Source organism: Coregonus clupeaformis, chromosome 17 (assembly GCF_020615455.1).
Source record: "Coregonus clupeaformis isolate EN_2021a chromosome 17, ASM2061545v1, whole genome shotgun sequence".
Classification (NCBI taxonomy): domain Eukaryota; kingdom Metazoa; phylum Chordata; class Actinopteri; order Salmoniformes; family Salmonidae; genus Coregonus; species Coregonus clupeaformis.
This window is the reverse complement of record NC_059208.1, coordinates 51,567,875-51,588,204: the sequence shown is the minus strand read 5'-3', so window position 1 is coordinate 51,588,204 and position 20,330 is coordinate 51,567,875. Positions and strand designations below refer to the sequence as shown.

The window sequence follows — 20,330 nt, the reverse complement described above, 5'->3', positions numbered from 1 at the left end:
GCTTAATCAAGTGGGTAGCCCATCATGATGGTGCACTTTAAGTGGAACGCTGAATAGAATAAGTAATGGAATTCCAAAATTGTATTTATACTGAAGAAAAATATAAACACAACATGTAAAGTCTTGGTCCCATGTTTCATGAGCTGAAATAAAAGAGCCCAGAAATGTTCCATTTGCCACAAAAAGCTTATTTCTCTCAAAAGTTGTGCACAAATGTATTTACATCCCTGTCCTTTGCTAAAATAATCCATCCACCTGACAGGTGTGGCATATCAAGAAGCTGATTAAAACGTGATCATTACACAGGTGCACCTTGTGCTGGGGATAATAAAAGGCCACTCTAAAATGTGCAGTTTTGTAACACAACACAATGCTACAGATGTCTCAAGTTTTGAGGGAGCCTGCAATTGGCATGCTGACTGCAGGAATGTCCACCAGAGCTGTTTCCAGATAATTTAATGTTAATTTCTCTACCATAAGCTGCCTTCCAACATCGTTTTAGAGAATTTGGCAGTACATCCAACCAGCCACACAACCACTTGTAACCATGCCAGCCCAGGACCTCCACATTTGGCTTCTTCACCTACGGGATCGTCTGAGACTAGCCACCTGAACAGCTAATGAAACTGGGTTTGCATAACCGAAGAATTTCTGTGCAAACTGTCACAAATCGTCTCCGGGAAACTGGGTACATGGCAGACAGCGTGTATGGCATTGTGTGGGAAGCGGTTTGCTGATGTCAACATTGTGAACAGAGTGCCCCATGGTGGCGGTGGGGTTATGGTATGGGAAGGCATAAGCTGCGGACAACGAACACAATTGCATTTTATCAATGGCAATTTGAATGCACAGAGATACTGTGACGAGATCCTGAGTCCCATTGTCATGCCATTCATCCGCCGCCATCACCTCAATGTTTCAGCATGTCGCAAGGATCTGTACACAATTCCTGAAAGCTGAAAATGTCCCAGTATTTCCAAGGCCCGCATACTCACCAGACATGTCATCCATTGAGAATGTTTGGGATGCTCTGGATCGATGTGTATGATCGCGTGTTCCAGATTCCCCCAATATCCAGCAACTTTGCACAGCTATTGAAGAGGAGTGGGACAACATTCCACAATCAACAGCCTGATGAACTCTATGCGAAGGAGATATGTTGCGCTGCATGAGGCAAATAGTGGTCACACCAGATACTGACTGGTTTTCTGATCTACACCCCTGCCTTTTACCTTTTTTAAAAAGGTATCTGTGACCAATAGATGCATATCTGTATTCCCAGTCATGTGAAATCTATAGATTAGGGCATTATTTATTTATTTCAATTGACTGATTTCCTTATATGAACTGTAACTCACTAAAATCTTTGAAATTGTTGCATGTTGTATTTATATTTTTTGTTCAGTGTAAGCTACATACACTCATAGAGATCCATCATTCACTGAGTTATAGGACCTGCATATACTAGAGTATCTACACTGAGTGTACAAAACATTAGGAACACCTGCTCTTTCCATGAATCCAGGTGAAAGCTACGATCCCTTATTGATGTCACTTGTTAAATCCACTTCAATCAGTGTAGATAAAGGGGAGGAGACAGGTTAAAGAAGGATTTTTTTTTTAACCTTGACACAATTGTGTGCCATTCAGAGGGTGAATGGGCAAGACAAAAGATTGAAGTACCTTTGAACGGGGTATGGTAGTAGGTGCCAGGTGCACCGGTTTGAGTGTGTTAAGAACTGCAATGCTGCTGGGTTTTTCATGCTCAATAGTTTCCCTTGTGTATCAAGAATGGTCCACCACCCAAAGGATATCCAGCCGTGGGGTGCATTGGAGTCAACATGGGCCAACATCCCTGTGGAACACTTTCGACACTTTTCGACAAACTGAGGCTGTTCTGAGGGCACAACGGGGTGCAACTCAATATTAGGAAGGTGTTCCTAATGTTTTGTACCCTCAGTGTATGTAGGCCTATGTATTACATTTTTCTGGGTCTATTTGGCACACTCCCAAACATATACGTTTATGATATAGGCCTATAAACACATCAGAGATATGCACATAAGGGATTAAGGATAACCCATTGATGAGGATTTACCAGAGACCCTGTGCGTTTTCTTAGTCAAAATGTAAGGGGATTCTGATTAGTCAGCATGCTGCGCACGAACAGAGACAAAAAAGGGACTCAACACGATAGCGTCTCCATTGTGTGTCAGCTGAAACCCGAAACGGATCCTACTGCGGCTCCGCTCCGGGCTGTAAAGGGCGTGTGGGCACAAATGAATAAAATAGTGAGTGATCCACACAGAGACACCGCAAAGTCGCTCTATCAGGTTGGTACCGGGAATAGTGACCTAGGAGATGTCTATGGCATTTTGGGACTGGAGAGTCCAGTGGCACTTCACGCTATTACGTTCGGGTAGAGGAGGAGGTGACAAGTCCTAGAACAAAATGACAGCTAACCGGCCACATCACATTTAGGCAACTTATCATATTACAGTACAAGCAACCGGACACATACCAGTATTAGGGCCTATGTAGGCCGCGTGTCTCCATGGCTGAATTAGTCCATGGAGGTGGAACCATATGAATGATTTAGACAGAGTTGCGTATCAGATGTCTCCGTAGAAATTACAAGCAAATACAATTATCCGTATTAGACCAGTTGTTGTGGAAAGCAGGAGAGAGGCTCATAATTTTCTATATTCAGTCATGAAAAACGGATTGAAAGACAGAGGTCTGCTCCATGATTTCCGACCGAGATGAAAGTAACCAGTTTACGTCTTATTATCATTGTCATTATCATTAGGCCTATCGTTAGGCTATTTTTTATTACAAGCCCTACAAGACCCAAAAGTGGACATTCATCTGACCTCAAGGCACTGCGGTACTAAAATATACAATTTAACCTATTCGTATGATACGCTTAAGCATTAAACCATTTTTCTGAAGATATGATCTTGAATGGACAGTGCAAAGCGTGCGCAATCCGCGGCCGCGTCCTTACGCACGCACAGATCTTCCATGTAAGTCACTTATAAAGGTTATCATAAACTGCCTAAGTTCCATCATCACTCGGTTGAACTCACTCCTAAACGGGTTTTACCACAGTTCAATCATCAATATCCTCATATGAGACATCAGGGGACTAGAAAACTGTAAATTGCTGTCCCGACCTATTGTCCTACATGCCTACAATGGTCTTGGTATAGCAGCGTCCCGTGTTTGATAGTCCCGAACAAAACTAAACACGGTACTGCATTATTCTACAATGAAACTCAATTTGAGTGGAATCTTGAGGCCCAGAGATTACACCTGTCTGCATTGGTCATGCTGCACTGCTGCTGCCACTAAAACATATGCATCCCTGGGCTGGCCACTTATCCTCTACGTGCGTAATGGGCCGGCCCGGGCAGACCACCTGCTGGAAGGTATCCCTTGGGACAGGAAGAGAACCAATACGTTAATTTTTTAAGCCATACCTTTATTCAGTATAATTGGGTGTTGTCTGTGACACTGTGGGTTAATGCCAAAAATGTACCCAACCAACCTTCCTCTGAGCTATACAATTGGTGTAAGAACAGCTCATTTTAGGGTTATGAAAAAACGAATGACCATAACCTTCATGGTGGTTAAATATGTGGTAATATAGCCTATTCTTCCTCATCACATTGCAGGAATGGATGTTTTTCATTCTGCGCGCTTCCCAGCTGTTTGTTTGAGCTTGTAGCGGAGCATGTGGGCGGGCAGCAATGCACGCACTGTACCGCCCTCGTGCTTTGGAACGGGGTGGAGTTATGGGCAGCGCTTTTAGGAATGGGTCCGAAACCTATTTAGTTAGTCACGACAGTTACGAAGAAAACACCTGATGATCTCTTGGACAATCCGCTCCATATCTCCTTTAAGTGTCGAAAGATAATCTACCTCGAATCTTGATTTTTGTCGAGTTTTGTGTTATTTCTCTGAAGCCTCTCCAGTTGTAAATCTCATATTGTCCATTTTTATAGAAATACTTATAAATAACGTAACTAGGTGATAAGGAAACATTGCACTATATTTCGTATTGTTTCTATTTCTACTATTGTGCACTAAGATATTGGTGAAGATGCACACCACGCAGAAGGACACGACCTACACGAAGATTTTTGTCGGGGGTCTTCCGTATCACACCACAGATTCCAGTCTCAGGAAATATTTTGAAGTGTTCGGAGAAATTGAAGAAGCAGTCGTGATTACCGACCGACAGACCGGCAAATCCAGGGGGTATGGATTCGTAAGTATCAATATAGTATTTATTTGTCATAACTTTGAACAGAGACCTCACTTGCACTGTCTGTCAAATGCCTGCAATCTTTCAAATGGCAGCAAATCACGTCATCGTTAAATGGGTGTTGGTTAGGCTAGTGTATTTCATTATATTTAATATACATTGAAAAGTGTACATTTTACGTTTTTTATAAGTAGGCCTGTGTTTTCAGATTGGAGCGTTCTATCATTGAAAACAACCGATAGGCTACATTACAACTTGTTGCGCGCGCCCTGGCATGGTCAGAATATGAGTCTTGGGAAGATGATGTGCAGAACGTCATCATTATGTCAATGTCTCTAAGAGCATTGATGAGAGAATGATTGGCTACTATACACCTGGTTTAGTGTCATGGTCCCTCCCTCTTTGCAGCCATTTAGTTTTAAACACATTTATGTGAAATATTAGCTTGTAGTTTCTGATGAGTTGAAAAGTTTTCCTTGGGTTTCTGGTTCAACTTATTTGAGAAAGGCCTACCACAGCCCCAAAAGCGCTTACAGAGATGAATTACTCTCAAATATAATTATTATAGTCATCAGCGCAGAAGCAGTTAAGATCTTAAAGTAAACTTGTCCTCAGCCAAGTACAGAGGAAAACAATGTACTGACATAAAGAGGTTCAATTATTTTGAGTGAATGAGTATCTATAGATAGATAAGTGTTCTATCCAGCTTCTCCTCTGGAACACAAGGAAATAACTCATCAGCACCTAAGATCTCAACTTACAATAAATAATGAGGGTTACCTATATTTTATAAATATTGAGTGACAGTTGGGCCCAAGTGTGATATCCATATTTTCTCAAATAATTGCCCCTTTAGCTAATGAATATGAACATTGGTGAATGCTGATCGTTTTGATCATACTTTAACCATCCCACTTCATCACCACTTTCACCCTTTAACCTGCTTCTTCCCTGTTCTCTCTCCCTCTCTGTGTATCCCTGCAGGTGACGATGGCGGACCGCTCGGCTGCAGACAGGGCCTGTAAAGATCCCAACCCCATCATCGACGGCAGGAAAGCCAACGTCAACCTGGCGTACCTTGGGGCCAAGCCACGGGTGATGCAGCCAGGTAAACACGCACACACACACACACACACACACACACGCACACACGCACGCACGCACGCACACACACACACTCACACACACACACACACTCACACACACGCACACGCACACGCATGCACACGCACACGCACACACACACACACACACACTCACACTCACACTCACACTCACACTCACACTCACACACACACACACTCACACTCTCACACTCTCACACTCTCTCTCACACACACACACACACACACACACACACACACACACACATACACACACACACACACACACACACACACACACAGTACTTTTTCAGCTACCTGTTCTGTATGTTAATGTTCTGAGAACATTGAGGGTGTGTCCTACAGAACATGCACCAGGTCTCATCTTAAAACTTTGCATTTCTTTTTCATATTGTCCTAATCTTTTCCACACAAATCATGCCTGGTTCAGAATACCATCATGATGAGCTCAGTACTTATTTTAATCCTTCTGTCACATAAATATGGAAAATAAATGTGTTCATTCAATACATGATTCAGGATGTCATTAAAATAACTATTGTGTCTAGAATGTTCTGAATATGTGTGTCCCAAATGGCAGCTTGTTCCCTATATAGTGTACTTCTATTGGTCCTGGTCAAAAGTAGTGCACTAAAAACGTAGTGCACTAAATGGACAATAGGGTGCCATTTGGGACTCACATAATGACATTAATAAGATCATCAATTCATTTTGACCATTCCACATCTCCATCCAGGTTTCACCTTTGGTGTTCCACAAATCCATCCTGCCTTTATCCAAAGGCCTTATGGGTAAGTACAGCAGCATCTTTGTGTTGAGGGGATGGTTGGGTGTTGATGGATATACATTAACAAATGACCTCATAAAAATTGAGCTACTGTATATGAAACCTCTCTGGTGTAACCTCACAGAATCTAAAGAGCCAATGTTCCTAATTTGGCTGAAGTCTAGCATTGTTAGATATGTTCATACAATGACATGTATGTTTATATAATCTGTTTATATAATTGTTTTCTGCTTACTCCTATTTTTCTCCATACTTACATGATTACAGTGCATGATAGTTATGTTGAAACAAAACGTTTCACAAATCCTCTTTCTTTTTATCACTGACTACAAAGTTTACCTAAATATAAAAAATGTAAGGTTTGTGTGAGTGAAAGAGAAAGTGTGTGTTCATTGTATGAGTGTGTGTGTGTTATTTGTTGAGTACAACTGATGGAAAGTTACAGCCTCAATGACTCAATGTTATCTATCTCTCTGGTCCGACAGGCTCGATATGGGTTAAGATAACTGGTGGTTTCAGGATTAGTGCTGTGGGCATGTCACAGATCAGACCAGGGGAATTACCTGTAATCTCAAACACACACAAACAAGCTCAAATGGTGATTATAGATGCATGTATGTTGGTTTAAATTTTTGGTTTTGAGTTTTAATTTGAATAGCAATTAGAGCTTTGTGTGCTGTTTTACTGTTATGAAGTGGTGTTGATAGCTAAACCATGTGTTTTCTATTTAATGAAAAGAAAAGATGGATTGAAGATTTTGGGGGGTGTTCTTTTCCGTTTTTCTGGAAGAATGTTGACTTTGTAAGGGAGAGCAAAGTTTAACAAATATATATTTATTTGATTATTTTGTGCTGTAGCTTGTGATTTACATTTTCTTTGGTAACAGGATGTTCTATATATGTTTTTGGATGTCTTGTTGGAGTGAGTGACGATTTGCGGTGTGATTTTTGTATTACTTCCCACCACTCTCACCCCTACTCCAAACCAAACCAACCCCACCAAAACCTATCAACAACTCATTGCTTGCATGTGTCTTTTTTAATGACCTTCTTGGAATTAATAATTCTAGCATTAACACCTAAACTCTCAAACTCACTCTCTCTCTCTCTCTCTCTCTCTCTCTCTCTCATATTATTTCCCTCTCCCTCCATCTATCTATCTATCCCTATATGGTATACTTCAGACCCCTACGACTCTCAGGAGAGGTGCTGTGTCTCATTCAGAGATAATGGTGTCTGTTCACAAGAAAGTAATCATTGGAAAAATCACTATCAAGGCACATGGGATGAGTACATATATCTCCACACTGAAGGAGATCTTTTTACTAGTTTAGTTGACGCAAAACACCTTACTATCATGTGTGTTTGTGTTAGGGTGTGTGTGTGTGTGTCTTGTGCGTAGTCCAGTCCAGTGGTAGAGCAGTGCCCCAAAAGCTCTACTGTGACACAAACAAATGTCTGGATGCCACAGCCTCTGAACAAGCTTTCGTCACATGGGCTGCGGCGTTAAGGAAAACAAGCTTCTCCATTGTGCCACACAAAGGCTGGACTGCTGACGCTGCAGTCGTATGAAGCGTGCGCTGGGGAGCAGGGGGCTCGGGCTCTCTCTGTCATGTCGGAATGGGATGCTCTTTAAAAACAGCAGGCCCAACACATGCTGGCTAGAGGCCCTGGGAGGTTTAAAGGGCCACATACATACATACTGTAGATACAGCTGTGGTAGATCAACCACATCCATACATTATAGCCCAAGGCCACAGACATAGGGTATGTCCCAAATGCCACCCTATTCGCTATATAGAGCACTACTTTTGACCGGGGCCCTGATGAAAAATAGTGCACTATATAGAGAGAATAGGGTGCCATATGGGACACAACCATAGATAGAAACAGCTGTGGGAGGGCAGCAACCAGCTCCTTGGCCATCACCACACTACAGCATGTAGCAGCAGCAACCAGCTCCTTGGCCATCACCACACTACAGCATGTAGCAGCAGCAACCAGCTCCTTGGCCATCACCACACTACAGCATGTAGCAGCAGCAACCAGCTCCTTGGCCATCACCACACTACAGCATGTAGCAGCAGCAACCAGCTCCTTGGCCATCACCACACTACAGCATGTAGCAGCAGCAACCAGCTCCTTGGCCATCACCACACTACAGCATGTAGCAGCAGCAACCAGCTCCTTGGCCATCACCACACTACAGCATGTAGCAGCAGCAACCAGCTCCTTTTCCATCACCACACTACAGCATGTAGCAGCAGCAACCAGCTCCTTGGCCATCACCACACTACAGCATGTAGCAGCAGCAACCAGCTCCTTGGCCATCACCACACTACAGCATGTAGCAGCAGCAACCAGCTCCTTGGCCATCACCACACTACAGCATGTAGCAGCAGCAACCAGCTCCTTGGCCATCACCACACTACAGCATGTAGCAGCAGCAACCAGCTCCTTGGCCATCACCACACTACAGCATGTAGCAGCAGCAACCAGCTCCTTGGCCATCACCACACTACAGCATGTAGCAGCAGCAACCAGCTCCTTGGCCATCACCACACTACAGCATGTAGCAGCAGCAACCAGCTCCTTGGCCATCACCACACTACAGCATGTAGCAGCAGCAACCAGCTCCTTTTCCATCACCACACTACAGCATGTAGCAGCAGCAACCAGCTCCTTGGCCATCACCACACTACAGCATGTAGCAGCAGCAACCAGCTCCTTGGCCATCACCACACTACAGCATGTAGCAGCAGCAACCAGCTCCTTGGCCATCACCACACTACAGCATGTAGCAGCAGCAACCAGCTCCTTTTCCATCACCACACTACAGCATGTAGCAGCAGCAACCAGCTCCTTGGCCATCACCACACTACAGCATGTAGCAGCAGCAACCAGCTCCTTGGCCATCACCACACTACAGCATGTAGCAGCAGCAACCAGCTCCTTTTCCATCACCACACTACAGCATGTAGCAGCAGCAACCAGCTCCTTGGCCATCACCACACTACAGCATGTAGCAGCAGCAACCAGCTCCTTTTCCATCACCACACTACAGCATGTAGCAGCAGCAACCAGCTCCTTGGCCATCACCACACTACAGCATGTAGCAGCAGCAACCAGCTCCTTGGCCATCACCACACTACAGCATGTATTAGCAGCAACCAGCTCCTTGGCCATCACCACACTACAGCATGTAGTAGCAGCAAGCAGCTCCTTTGCCATCACCACACCACAGCATGTAGCAGCAGCAACCAGCTCCTTGGCCATCACCACACTACAGCATGTATTAGCAGCAACCAGCTCCTTTGCCATCACTACACCACAGCATGTAGCAGCAGCAACCAGCTCCTTGGCCATCACCACACTATAGCATGTAGCAGCAGCAACCAGCTCCTTGGCCATCACCACACTATAGCATGTAGCAGCAGCAACCAGCTCCTTGGCCATCACCACACTACAGCATGTAGCAGCAGCAACCAGCTCCTTGGCCATCACCACACTACAGCATGTAGCAGCAGCAACCAGCTCCTTGGCCATCACCACATTACAGCATATAGCAGCAGCAACCAGCTCCTTGGCCATCACCACACTACAGCATGTAGCAGCAGCAACCAGCTCCTTGGCCATCACCACACTACAGCATGTAGCAGCAGCAACCAGCTCCTTGGCCATCACCGCACTACAGCATGTAGCAGCAGCAACCAGCTCCTTGGCCATCACCGCACTACAGCATGTAGCAGCAGCAACCAGCTCCTTGGCCATCACCACACTACAGCATGTAGCAGCAGCAACCAGCTCCTTGGCCATCACCACACTACAGCATGTAGCAGCAGCAACCAGCTCCTTGGCCATCACCACACTACAGCATGTAGCAGCAGCAACCAGCTCCTTGGCCATCACCACACTACAGCATGTAGCAGCAGCAACCAGCTCCTTGGCCATCACCACACTACAGCATGTAGCAGCAGCAACCAGCTCCTTTTCCATCACCACACTACAGCATGTAGCAGCAGCAACCAGCTCCTTGGCCATCACCACACTACAGCATGTAGCAGCAGCAACCAGCTCCTTTGCCATCAACACACTACAGCATGTAGCAGCAGCAACCAGCTCCTTTTCCATCACCACACTACAGCATGTAGCAGCAGCAACCAGCTCCTTGGCCATCACCACACTACAGCATGTAGCAGCAGCAACCAGCTCCTTTTCCATCACCACACTACAGCATGTAGCAGCAGCAACCAGCTCCTTGGCCATCACCACACTACAGCATGTAGCATCAGCAACCAGCTCCTTGGCCATCACCACACTACAGCATGTATTAGCAGCAACCAGCTCCTTGGCCATCACCACACTACAGCATGTAGCAGCAGCAAGCAGCTCCTTTGCCATCACCACACCACAGCATGTAGCAGCAGCAACCAGCTCCTTGGCCATCACCACACTACAGCATGTATTAGCAGCAACCAGCTCCTTTGCCATCACTACACCACAGCATGTAGCAGCAGCAACCAGCTCCTTGGCCATCACCACACTATAGCATGTAGCAGCAGCAACCAGCTCCTTGGCCATCACCACACTATAGCATGTAGCAGCAGCAACCAGCTCCTTGGCCATCACCACACTACAGCATGTAGCAGCAGCAACCAGCTCCTTGGCCATCACCACACTACATCATGTAGCAGCAGCAACCAGCTCCTTGGCCATCACCACATTACAGCATATAGCAGCAGCAACCAGCTCCTTGGCCATCACCACACTACAGCATGTAGCAGCAGCAACCAGCTCCTTGGCCATCACCACACTACAGCATGTAGCAGCAGCAACCAGCTCCTTGGCCATCACCGCACTACAGCATGTAGCAGCAGCAACCAGCTCCTTGGCCATCACCACACTACAGCATGTAGCAGCAGCAACCAGCTCCTTGGCCAGCACCACACTACAGCATGTAGCAGCAGCAACCATGTCCTTGGCCATCACCACACTACAGCATGTAGCAGCAGCAACCAGCTCATTGGCCATCACCACACTACAGCATGTAGCAGCAGCCACCAGCTCCTTGGCCATCACCACACTACAGCATGTAGCAGTAGCAACCAGCTCCTTGGCCATCACCACACTACAGCATGTAGCAGCAGCAACCAGCTCCTTGGCCATCACCACACTACAGCATGTAGCAGCAGCCACCAGCTCCTTGGCCATCACCACACTACAGCATGTAGCAGCAGCAACCAGCTCCTTGGCCATCACCACACTACAGCATGTAGCAGCAGCAACCAGCTCCTTTGCCATCACCACACTACAGCATGTAGCAGCAGCAACCAGCTCCTTGGCCATCACCACACTACAGCATGTAGCAGCAGCAACCAGCTCCTTGGCCATCACCACACTACAGCATGTAGCAGCAGCCACCAGCTCCTTGGCCATCACCACACTACAGCATGTAGCAGCAGCCACCAGCTCCTTGGCCATCACCACACTACAGCATGTAGCAGCAGCAACCAGCTCCTTTGCCATCACTACACTACAGCATGTAGCAGCAGCAACCAGCTCCTTGGCCATCACCACACTACAGCATGTAGCAGCAGCAACCAGCTCCTTTGCCATCACCACACTACAGCATTTAGCAGCAGCAACCAGCTCCTTGGCCATCACCACACTACAGGATGTAGCAGCAGCAACCAGCTCCTTGGCCATCACCACACTACAGCATGTAGCAGCAGCAACCAGCTCCTTGGCCATCACCACACTACAGCATGTAGCAGCAGCAACCAGCTCCTTGGCCATCACCACACTACAGCATGTAGCAGCAGCAACCAGCTCCTTGGCCATCACCACACTACAGCATGTAGCAGCAGCCACCAGCTCCTTGGTCATCACCACACTACAGCATGTAGCAGCAGCAACCAGCTCCTTGGCCATCACCACACTACAGCATGTAGCAGCAGCAACCAGCTCCTTGGCCATCACCACACTACAGCATGTAGCAGCAGCAACCAGCTCCTTGGCCATCACGGCACTACAGCATGTAGCAGCAGCAACCATCTCCTTGGCCATCACGGCACTACAGCATGTAGCAGCAGCAACCAGCTCCTTGTCCATCACCGCACTACAGCATGTAGCAGCAGCAACCAGCTCCTTTGCCATCACCGCACTACAGCATGTAGCAGCAGCAACCAGCTCCTTGGCCATCACCACACTACAGCATGTAGCAGCAGCAACCAGCTCCTTGGCCATCACCACACTACAGCATGTAGCAGCAGCAACCAGCTCCTTTGCCATCACCACACTACAGCATGTAGCAGCAGCAACCAGCTCCTTGGCCATCACCACACTACAGCATGTAGCAGCAGCCACCAGCTCCTTGGTCATCACCACACTACAGCATGTAGCAGCAGCCACCAATTCCTTGGCCATCACCACACTACAGCATGTAGCAGCAGCAACCAGCTCCTTTGCCATCACCACACTACAGCATGTAGCAGCAGCAACCAGCTCCTTGGCCATCACCACACTACAGCATGTAGCAGCAGCAACCAGCTCCTTGGCCATCACCACACTACAGCATGTAGCAGCAGCAACCAGCTCCTTGGCCATCACCACACTACAGCATGTAGCAGCAGCAACCAGCTCCTTGGCCATCACGGCAATACAGCATGTAGCAGCAGCAACCAGCTCCTTGGCCATCACGGCACTACAGCATGTAGCAGCAGCAACCAGCTCCTTGTCCATCACCGCACTACAGCATGTAGCAGCAGCAATCAGCTCCTTTGCCATCACCACACTACAGCATGTAGCAGCAGCAACCAGCTCCTTGGCCATCACCACACTACAGCATGTAGCAGCAGCCACCAGCTCCTTGGCCATCACCACACTACAGCATGTAGCAGCAGCAACCAGCTCCTTGGCCATCACCACACTACAGCATGTAGCAGCAGCCACCAGCTCCTTGGCCATCACCACACTTTAGCATGTAGCAGCAGGTCCATAGTTGTTATTATAGCACCAATGCCGCTCCTCTACGCTTCTCACATTTAAGGGTGTTAGTTAAGGACTGGCTCCTCAGCTCTTAATGCAACAGAATCCCAACGGTTCTAATGTGGCGGAGAACAACAGGTGTGTACTCCTAAACCCCCCCATCGACGATGTCACCCACATGGCATGTGATGGGAACAGACCTTTATTTAGCCTTGAACTTTACCAACCGCTGGTCGGCAGGACTGCAACGGTCCAAACACAGAAAGATAATATATTTACACAGAGCATTGAGAAACACAATAACCCTAGTATTTTTTTTACCTCACTTGTATCCATAGGGAAAAGAGGGCATTTTAATGGGAATCAGAGGGTAGCCAGTGCTTCCCATGATCAACACTGATACAGAAATGAATCCATGGCAGATGAGTGGATTTGGTGTGTTGTTTGTGTGTGTTTGTGTGTTAGGTGAATCAGCATTTGCCAACATAGAAGAGGTTTATGCTGTTGGAGATGGAGAAACAGGTTGTGGTAGTCTAATGTTGAATGGGATAGAAAAATAGTAGGAAGGATAGAGGGAGAGAAAGGAGAGGATAGATAGAAAGTGAAAGTGAATAAAGGTAAGGTGGGATTTAATCCCAAATGAGTTCTAGGGATGGGAACATAGCACAGTAAATCGTATGTAGGATGACAGGCAAGCAGAAAATAGCTGGGGCCCAGCCTCCAGTCTCTCCTGCTAATCATAAATGAGGCCAGGCAACAAAGAGCATGTCTGAGACCAGATCCACATTACAGGAATGGCTTCCTGCAGTTACATGACTACTTATGGAAACCGTACTTGTTTGTACCTTGCCTATACTGTACTGTGATATATTTTAGAAAAAACGAACAGGGATGATACTCTCTTGGGCAGAGTGATTGCTTTAAACAGTCTAATTTATGCTTACAAGCATGGGCCATTTTAACGTCTGTGTTCTTCATACTTTGTATGTGCCCAAATGGCACCCTATTCCCCATATAGTACACTACTGTTGGTCCCTGGTCAAAAGTAGTGCACTTAAAGGGAATATTGTGCCATTTGGGATGCAGCCTTTATTTCCAACACCAGCATGTTTCACCACCACTGAAACATACCAGTTGAATGCTGTAATTTAATTCTCTACAATTGCAAATGTGCTACTACAGAACATCTTAGTGTGTGTTGTAGCTCTGCATAACATGTAGGGTGTCCACCCCTCTGTCCAGAGAGGGTGAAAACACACTTTGGTAATGAAATTTCACTCCCTTATGTTATAAAATACATTTTACCAAGACAAATATGATTATTCATGCTCTGAATCGTTCAGTGGGGTCTTTATCTAACATTTCATTAACAGTATATCCCAAAAAGTTTGATTTCGTAATCTAAAACATTCCTTAATAAACACGGAGCTCTGTTGACAGAGCGGTGCAGTTTTCTCCCAGAAACTTTTGAGGATTTTTACATGTTGTGGTGTGTCTTCAAAGTTGTTTTCTACGGGTCGCAAAAAGCAGAATTAGCATGACACGAGCTAAATTAAATGTAAAAGGCTTTGAAAATAAAAAGCTTGCGGTATGCTCAGTGCTCCGTTGACATTTCACAGAGTTATGCTCGTTTTTTGTGAGAAATCTTCAAAAAAGAACAGGAATTTCGTATTAATATGAGAAGTGTATACTAAAATATAAAACTACTATGTCATGTCTCAAAATTGATATCTGTCTTACCTCTATATTGTTTTATGTCCTGCGGATTCGAGAAGAAATATGACGAGTTCAATGGGAATGTGAGCCTGTCGGGTAGCCTTCATTCTTGCACAGCAGTCATCCAGCCTAGCTGAGGCGATGCTGTGCAGTTTTCCTTATTTTTTACCACTTTGAATCTCTGGCCGCCATTGATTTAGTCACCCTAATTTTGGCCATCCTACAAGAGTAAAACCTCCAATAACCTTTGAACGGATTGTGATAGAGACATAAGGTTTGGACTATTGGTTTTCTAAGAGGATATAAATATACCCATTGGTTTTCTTAGAGGATTATCTACACAATTAACATATTGGTCAAAATATGTGTATTTGATTTGATACCCTATAACATGTTTCATATGGGGTGTGAAAAAGCTTATTTTTGTGCATGTTTCTCCATATTGTAAAATATAATAGTGTCTCCAAAAAGCGATGAAAATAGCATTATAAAATACCTGTTTGATCCCACTTCTAACACCATGTCTGGGTGGCACCCTATTCCCTATATAGTGCACTACTTTTGACCAGAACCCTATGGGGGATGCATCCCATGTCTTAATATAGCTATTAATGGGGAGGCACAACAACGGTCAGCTTCGACAATTTGCACATGTCATACAGAACTACAGATGCCAAGAATGTTAGTTGAGGAATTTACTGAAGTGTCTGAATGTGTTTTAATTCTTCTCTCTGTGGTTTAGAATGAGTAGGGCAGTCTGGGCGTGTGCGTTTGTGTTGGTTTGCGGTGGACACCGCATTTTGTGTTTCTTTGTGTCACCATCCTTTGCGTCCCTATGTGTGTGTGTGAGAGTTTTTCTTTGTAGTCGCCCTTGTGTCTTGTGTTGTGTTAGTTTGTTGTGGTCTGTGTACATCCACTGTGTGTGTATTGTGTTGTTGTGCGTCGTTCAGCCTGTGTGTGTGTGTGTGTGTGTGTGTGTGTCCAGCCTGTGTGTGTGTGTGTGTGTGTGTCTCCAGCCTGTGTGTGTGTGTGTGTGTGTGTGTGTGTCTCCAGCCTGTGTTGTGACTGTATCACTGTGCTGAAACAGCAGCGTGCCAGCAGGCCAGGCCGAGGCATCTGCCAAGGTTGTGATGTCATAGGAGCGCCTCTAACCTCTGACCCTGTTTTGTTTATTTCCTTTAAGTTTCTTTCAGTGAGTGGTTGTGGTTGTGCTGTGTTGGTGATCCATGTGGACTGTGTTGACATTTATTTTCTTTGACGCCTGTGTTTGTAGACTTTCTGTTGTTTTTTTCCTGCTTCCTCTTTGGGGCTAGTGTTGTGAGATGTGATTGGTTGGGTAATGGAGTCCTGACAATAGGGTTGCCACGATAGATATTTTATTTCTCTTTTCTCCTCCTTCGGTCCAGATTCCAAACTCTATGACTGTACAAAAGCTTCCTCTCTCCACCTTGTTTCTTATTGGCTTAATTGATGTCAGTATATTTTTTGGTCCAATCAAATGTTAGGTTGTTTCTCAACAGATTTTAATGAGCTGTTGATGACATCATCACATCATGCACAGCATTCCAGACCGTCAAAAATCCACACCAGACCACAACTCATCTAAACCCAACATTCACAATTGATAAAATGGTGATAAGCCAATTATAAAGTGATTATGTCACTCATTATGTCATAACACTGATTATGTTACTCATTCCTTTTGATCATGAATCATGAACTTGACTCTAATTAATACCAGTTTAGTTTATTTTAGTATTTTGAGGAATTTCATTCTTGATTTCCCCATCTAGGTCAACAACTTGAGTTTCCTCTACCAAAACAATAGTATAACTTTCCCATCATCATGCTAGCTGATAGCTCTAGAGAGAGCCTAGCGAGCCGAGCCTCACGGTCAGGATATGTCATGAAAGGCAGAATGTGCTCATTGTTCCTGATTGCAGCTAGCCTAGCACCCGGCCCGGGGCTCTTTGTCTAAGCACAGAGGGGGAAACAGCCAGCAGTGTCCTTTTTGAAAACTGTCCAGCTGTCAAAGTGGCAGTGACATTTTCACAATGCCCCCCTCCCTCCCTCCCTCCCTCCCTCCCTCCCTCCCTCCCTCCCTCCCTCCCTCCCTCCCTCCCTCCCTCCCTCCCTCCCTCCCTCCCTCCCTCCCTCCCTCTCCCAACTAGGAATGGCCCCAGGGTCAAATCCATGTGACCAAGCACAGACAAATCAGGTTCTCTTCTCTCTCCATCTCTCCATCTTTCCAAACTCAAACCTGGAAAGTTGGCAAAGCTTAGTGTACATGGATTGTCTCTCCAAGATGGCGTCAATGCTACCAAACACTTCCTTTGCCTAAATCTCTTACAGCATGTGATAGGCAGGCAGGGTCACTGAAAACCCAAAATGTCTTCCTATCCCTTATCAGAGAACAGAACCCCTCTGAGCTTTGAACACCTCTCACCATTCAATGTTTTGTCCCACAGAGAGATCTCTATTTTGGCAACCCTATATCTTTATTAGCTACTAGCAGGTGTCTCTGTGGTGTTATTGACTTGTGTATTGATGTATTGGTGGGCACTTGGCTGCAGTGTGGTTGGGTTGGCTGTGGTTGGTTCTGCTGTCAGGCTGGGGGGGTTGATGCTGTCTGTCGGTGGCTGTGTAAGGCCAGGTCTGGGATCTTTACCTCTAACTCCCTGTCTGTCTGTATCTGTCCTGCAGGATACCTGCTCACTACGTATACCCTCAGGCCTTCATGCAGCCAAGCACTATGGTCATCCCTCACGGCATGCAGCCCAGTGCCGCCTCCACCGCCTCCTCCCCTTACATCGACTACACCGGAGCCGCTTACGCACAGTACTCCGCCGCAGCTAGCGCTGCCGCCGCAGCCTACGAGCAGTATCCCTACGCCGCCTCCCCTGCGGCGGCCGGGTACCTAACCACAGCCGGTTACGGCTATGTTCAGCAGCCCCTGGCTACGGCCGCACCGGGGTCAGCCGTCGCTGCAGCCACGGCCTTCGGTCAGTACCAGCCTCAGCAGCTGCAAGCTGACCGCATGCAATAGCAGCCACTGCAGCCATTGGACACAAGGGGATGGGAGGTCCACGGCCGGCCTCGGCTGATTGGCTGTGAAGGGGAGAGGATGATGAAGAGGAAGAGAGAGGGGCCGTGTTGTTAAGTGACGGAGTCGATAAGAGGGTGGTGATGATGATGATGGTGAGGTGGGAACTCCATACAGTAGCTTTCCAACTTGCTGTGCTTAAACCAAAAAAGAAAAAAATAGAAAACGTTACAGATTCACAGAACAAAGTAAGGAAGGTGGATTTATCCTTATGATTATTATTGTTGTTATTAATATCATTATTACTATTATTATAATTGTAGTAGAGTATTTATTTCTAGAGGAGAAATGCAACAACTAATCACTGTGGTTGTAGCTTGGTGTAAAACATGACTTTATGTCCCATTGCTGTCATTAACATAGGAGAGAGAGAGCGTTCTCTTTACGGGACACTTAGGCGTGTCCCAAAGTGTTTTGGTTCTGAAGCCCTTGCAACCTATATTTATTATCACATTTCGAGGGCTCTTGTCCTTCTGTCTTTTCAAGTGCATTGAAGTTAATTTTCTGATAATCAGGGAAATGTATCAGTTTCCAGTGTGTTAGTAAAGACAAGCTCTGCGTGTCAGGGAATAGCTGAAATAACTGTGGAGAAAAGGAGAAGGTTTGTAGCTTGTGTCACACGTTAAGAACTACCTTTTTAACTTCCTGATGCTGAATGTCCCTTTTTTGACTCTGTATCTTGACCTCTTGACCTATGCAAAGCAAACAAACAGTTCACCAGGAGACAAAAAAACTGCAGGAATAACCGAAAATGCCATCAACTCTTCAAAGTGCATCACAAACAATATGAAGGCAACTCACAAAGAAAGAAAGAAAAACATGTTTTCAGACAATGAGAAGCACCAAATCAGTTAGTCTCAAACACACGCACACGCACACACGCGCACACACGCGCACACACACACACACACACACACACACACACACACACACACAGTTGCGTACATAGTGGCAAGGACAATGGGCCCAGTCGTGCTCTCTGGCTCTGTGCAATGGGATCTAGTCAGAGTGAAAGAGAGGGAGGGAGTGAAAGAAAAAGAGAGTGAAAGAGAGAGAGAGAAAGAGAGGGAGCAGCTGGGGAGGGGGTGGGACAGTTAGCCCAGTGCCACACAGACGGATCACTCTGGAAAGAACGCATCACTTGTCCTCATTTGTTGAGCTGTCACATTTTAATCCCTGGGCCCATTTGGGAACTGTCTCCCCTCTGTCCTGCCTGCCTGCCTGGCCCTGTCAGCACTTCCACCTCTGTCCTCTGTCCTAGAGCCGACTGGCTGGGCTGGTGTCAGGTACACACACTGCCCTCCTATCCTAACCCTAACCAACCCCATGGCCCTGTACCCTGTACCCACTCCTCACAGCCTCACCAACCCCCTGGCCCTGTACCCACTCCTCACAGCCTCACCAACCCCCTGGCCCTGTACCCACTCCTCACAGCCTCACCAACCCCATGGCCCTGTACCCTGTACCCACTCCTCACAGCCTCACCAACCCCCTGTACCCTGTACCCACTCCTCACAGCCTCACCAACCCCCTGGCCCTGTACCCACTCCTCACAGCCTCACCAACCCCCCTGGCCCTGTACCCACTCCTCACAGCCTCACCAACCCCATGGCCCTGTACCCTGTACCCACTCCTCACAGCCTCACCAACCCCCTGGCCCTGTACCCACTCCTCACAGCCTCACCAACCCCCTGGCCCTGTACCCTGTACCCACTCCTCACAGCCTCACCAACCCCCTGGCCCTGTACCCACTCCTCACAGCCTCACCAACCCCCTGGCCCTGTACCCACTCCTCACAGCCTCACCAACCCCCTGGCCCTGTACCCACTCCTCACAGCCTCACCTACCGCCTGGCCCTGTACCCTGTACCCACTCCTCACAGCCTCACCAACCCCCTGGCCCTGTACCCACTCCTCACAGCCTCACCAACCCCATGGCCCTGTACCCTGTACCCACTCCTCACAGCCTCACCAACCCCCTGGCCCTGTACCCACTCCTCACAGCCTCACCAACCCCCTGGCCCTGTACCCACTCCTCACAGCCTCACCAACCGCCTGGCCCTGTACCCACTCCTCACAGCCTCACCAACCCCCTGGCCCTGTACCCACTCCTCACAGCCTCACCAACCCCCTGGCCCTGTACCCACTCCTCACAGCCTCACCAACCGCCTGGCCCTGTACCCTGTACCCACTCCTCACAGCCTCACCAACCCCCTGGCCCTGTACCCTGTACCCACTCCTCACAGCCTCACCAACCCCCTGGCCCTGTACCCTGTACCCACTCCTCACAGCCTCACCAACCCCCTGGCCCTGTACCCTGTACCCACTCCTCACAGCCTCACCAA

The 20,330-nt window shown here is 47.1% G+C and overlaps 1 protein-coding gene across 1 annotated transcript; it reads left to right on the top strand.

Moving 5' to 3' along the window:
• Positions 1-3,818: 3,818 nt before the first annotated feature.
• On the top strand, positions 3,819-18,995 carry LOC121560739 (RNA-binding protein 24). The gene is made up of 4 exons (XM_041873657.2): positions 3,819-4,273; positions 5,255-5,378; positions 6,131-6,185; positions 17,587-18,995. Exons 1-4 carry the CDS (start codon positions 4,106-4,108, stop codon positions 17,927-17,929), a joined length of 690 nt encoding a protein of 229 aa, XP_041729591.1. The 5' UTR covers positions 3,819-4,105; the 3' UTR covers positions 17,930-18,995.
• The last annotated feature ends 1,335 nt before the right edge of the window (positions 18,996-20,330 follow it).

Coding starts and splice junctions, on each gene's coding strand:
- LOC121560739 (XM_041873657.2), top strand. CDS start 4,106: ATGCACACCACGCAGAAGGACACGACCTACACGAAGATTTTTGTCGGG. Junction 4,274..5,254: donor AATCCAGGGGGTATGGATTC/GTAAGTATCAAT, acceptor GTATCCCTGCAG/GTGACGATGGCGGACCGCTC. Junction 6,186..17,586: donor TTTATCCAAAGGCCTTATGG/GTAAGTACAGCA, acceptor TCTGTCCTGCAG/GATACCTGCTCACTACGTAT.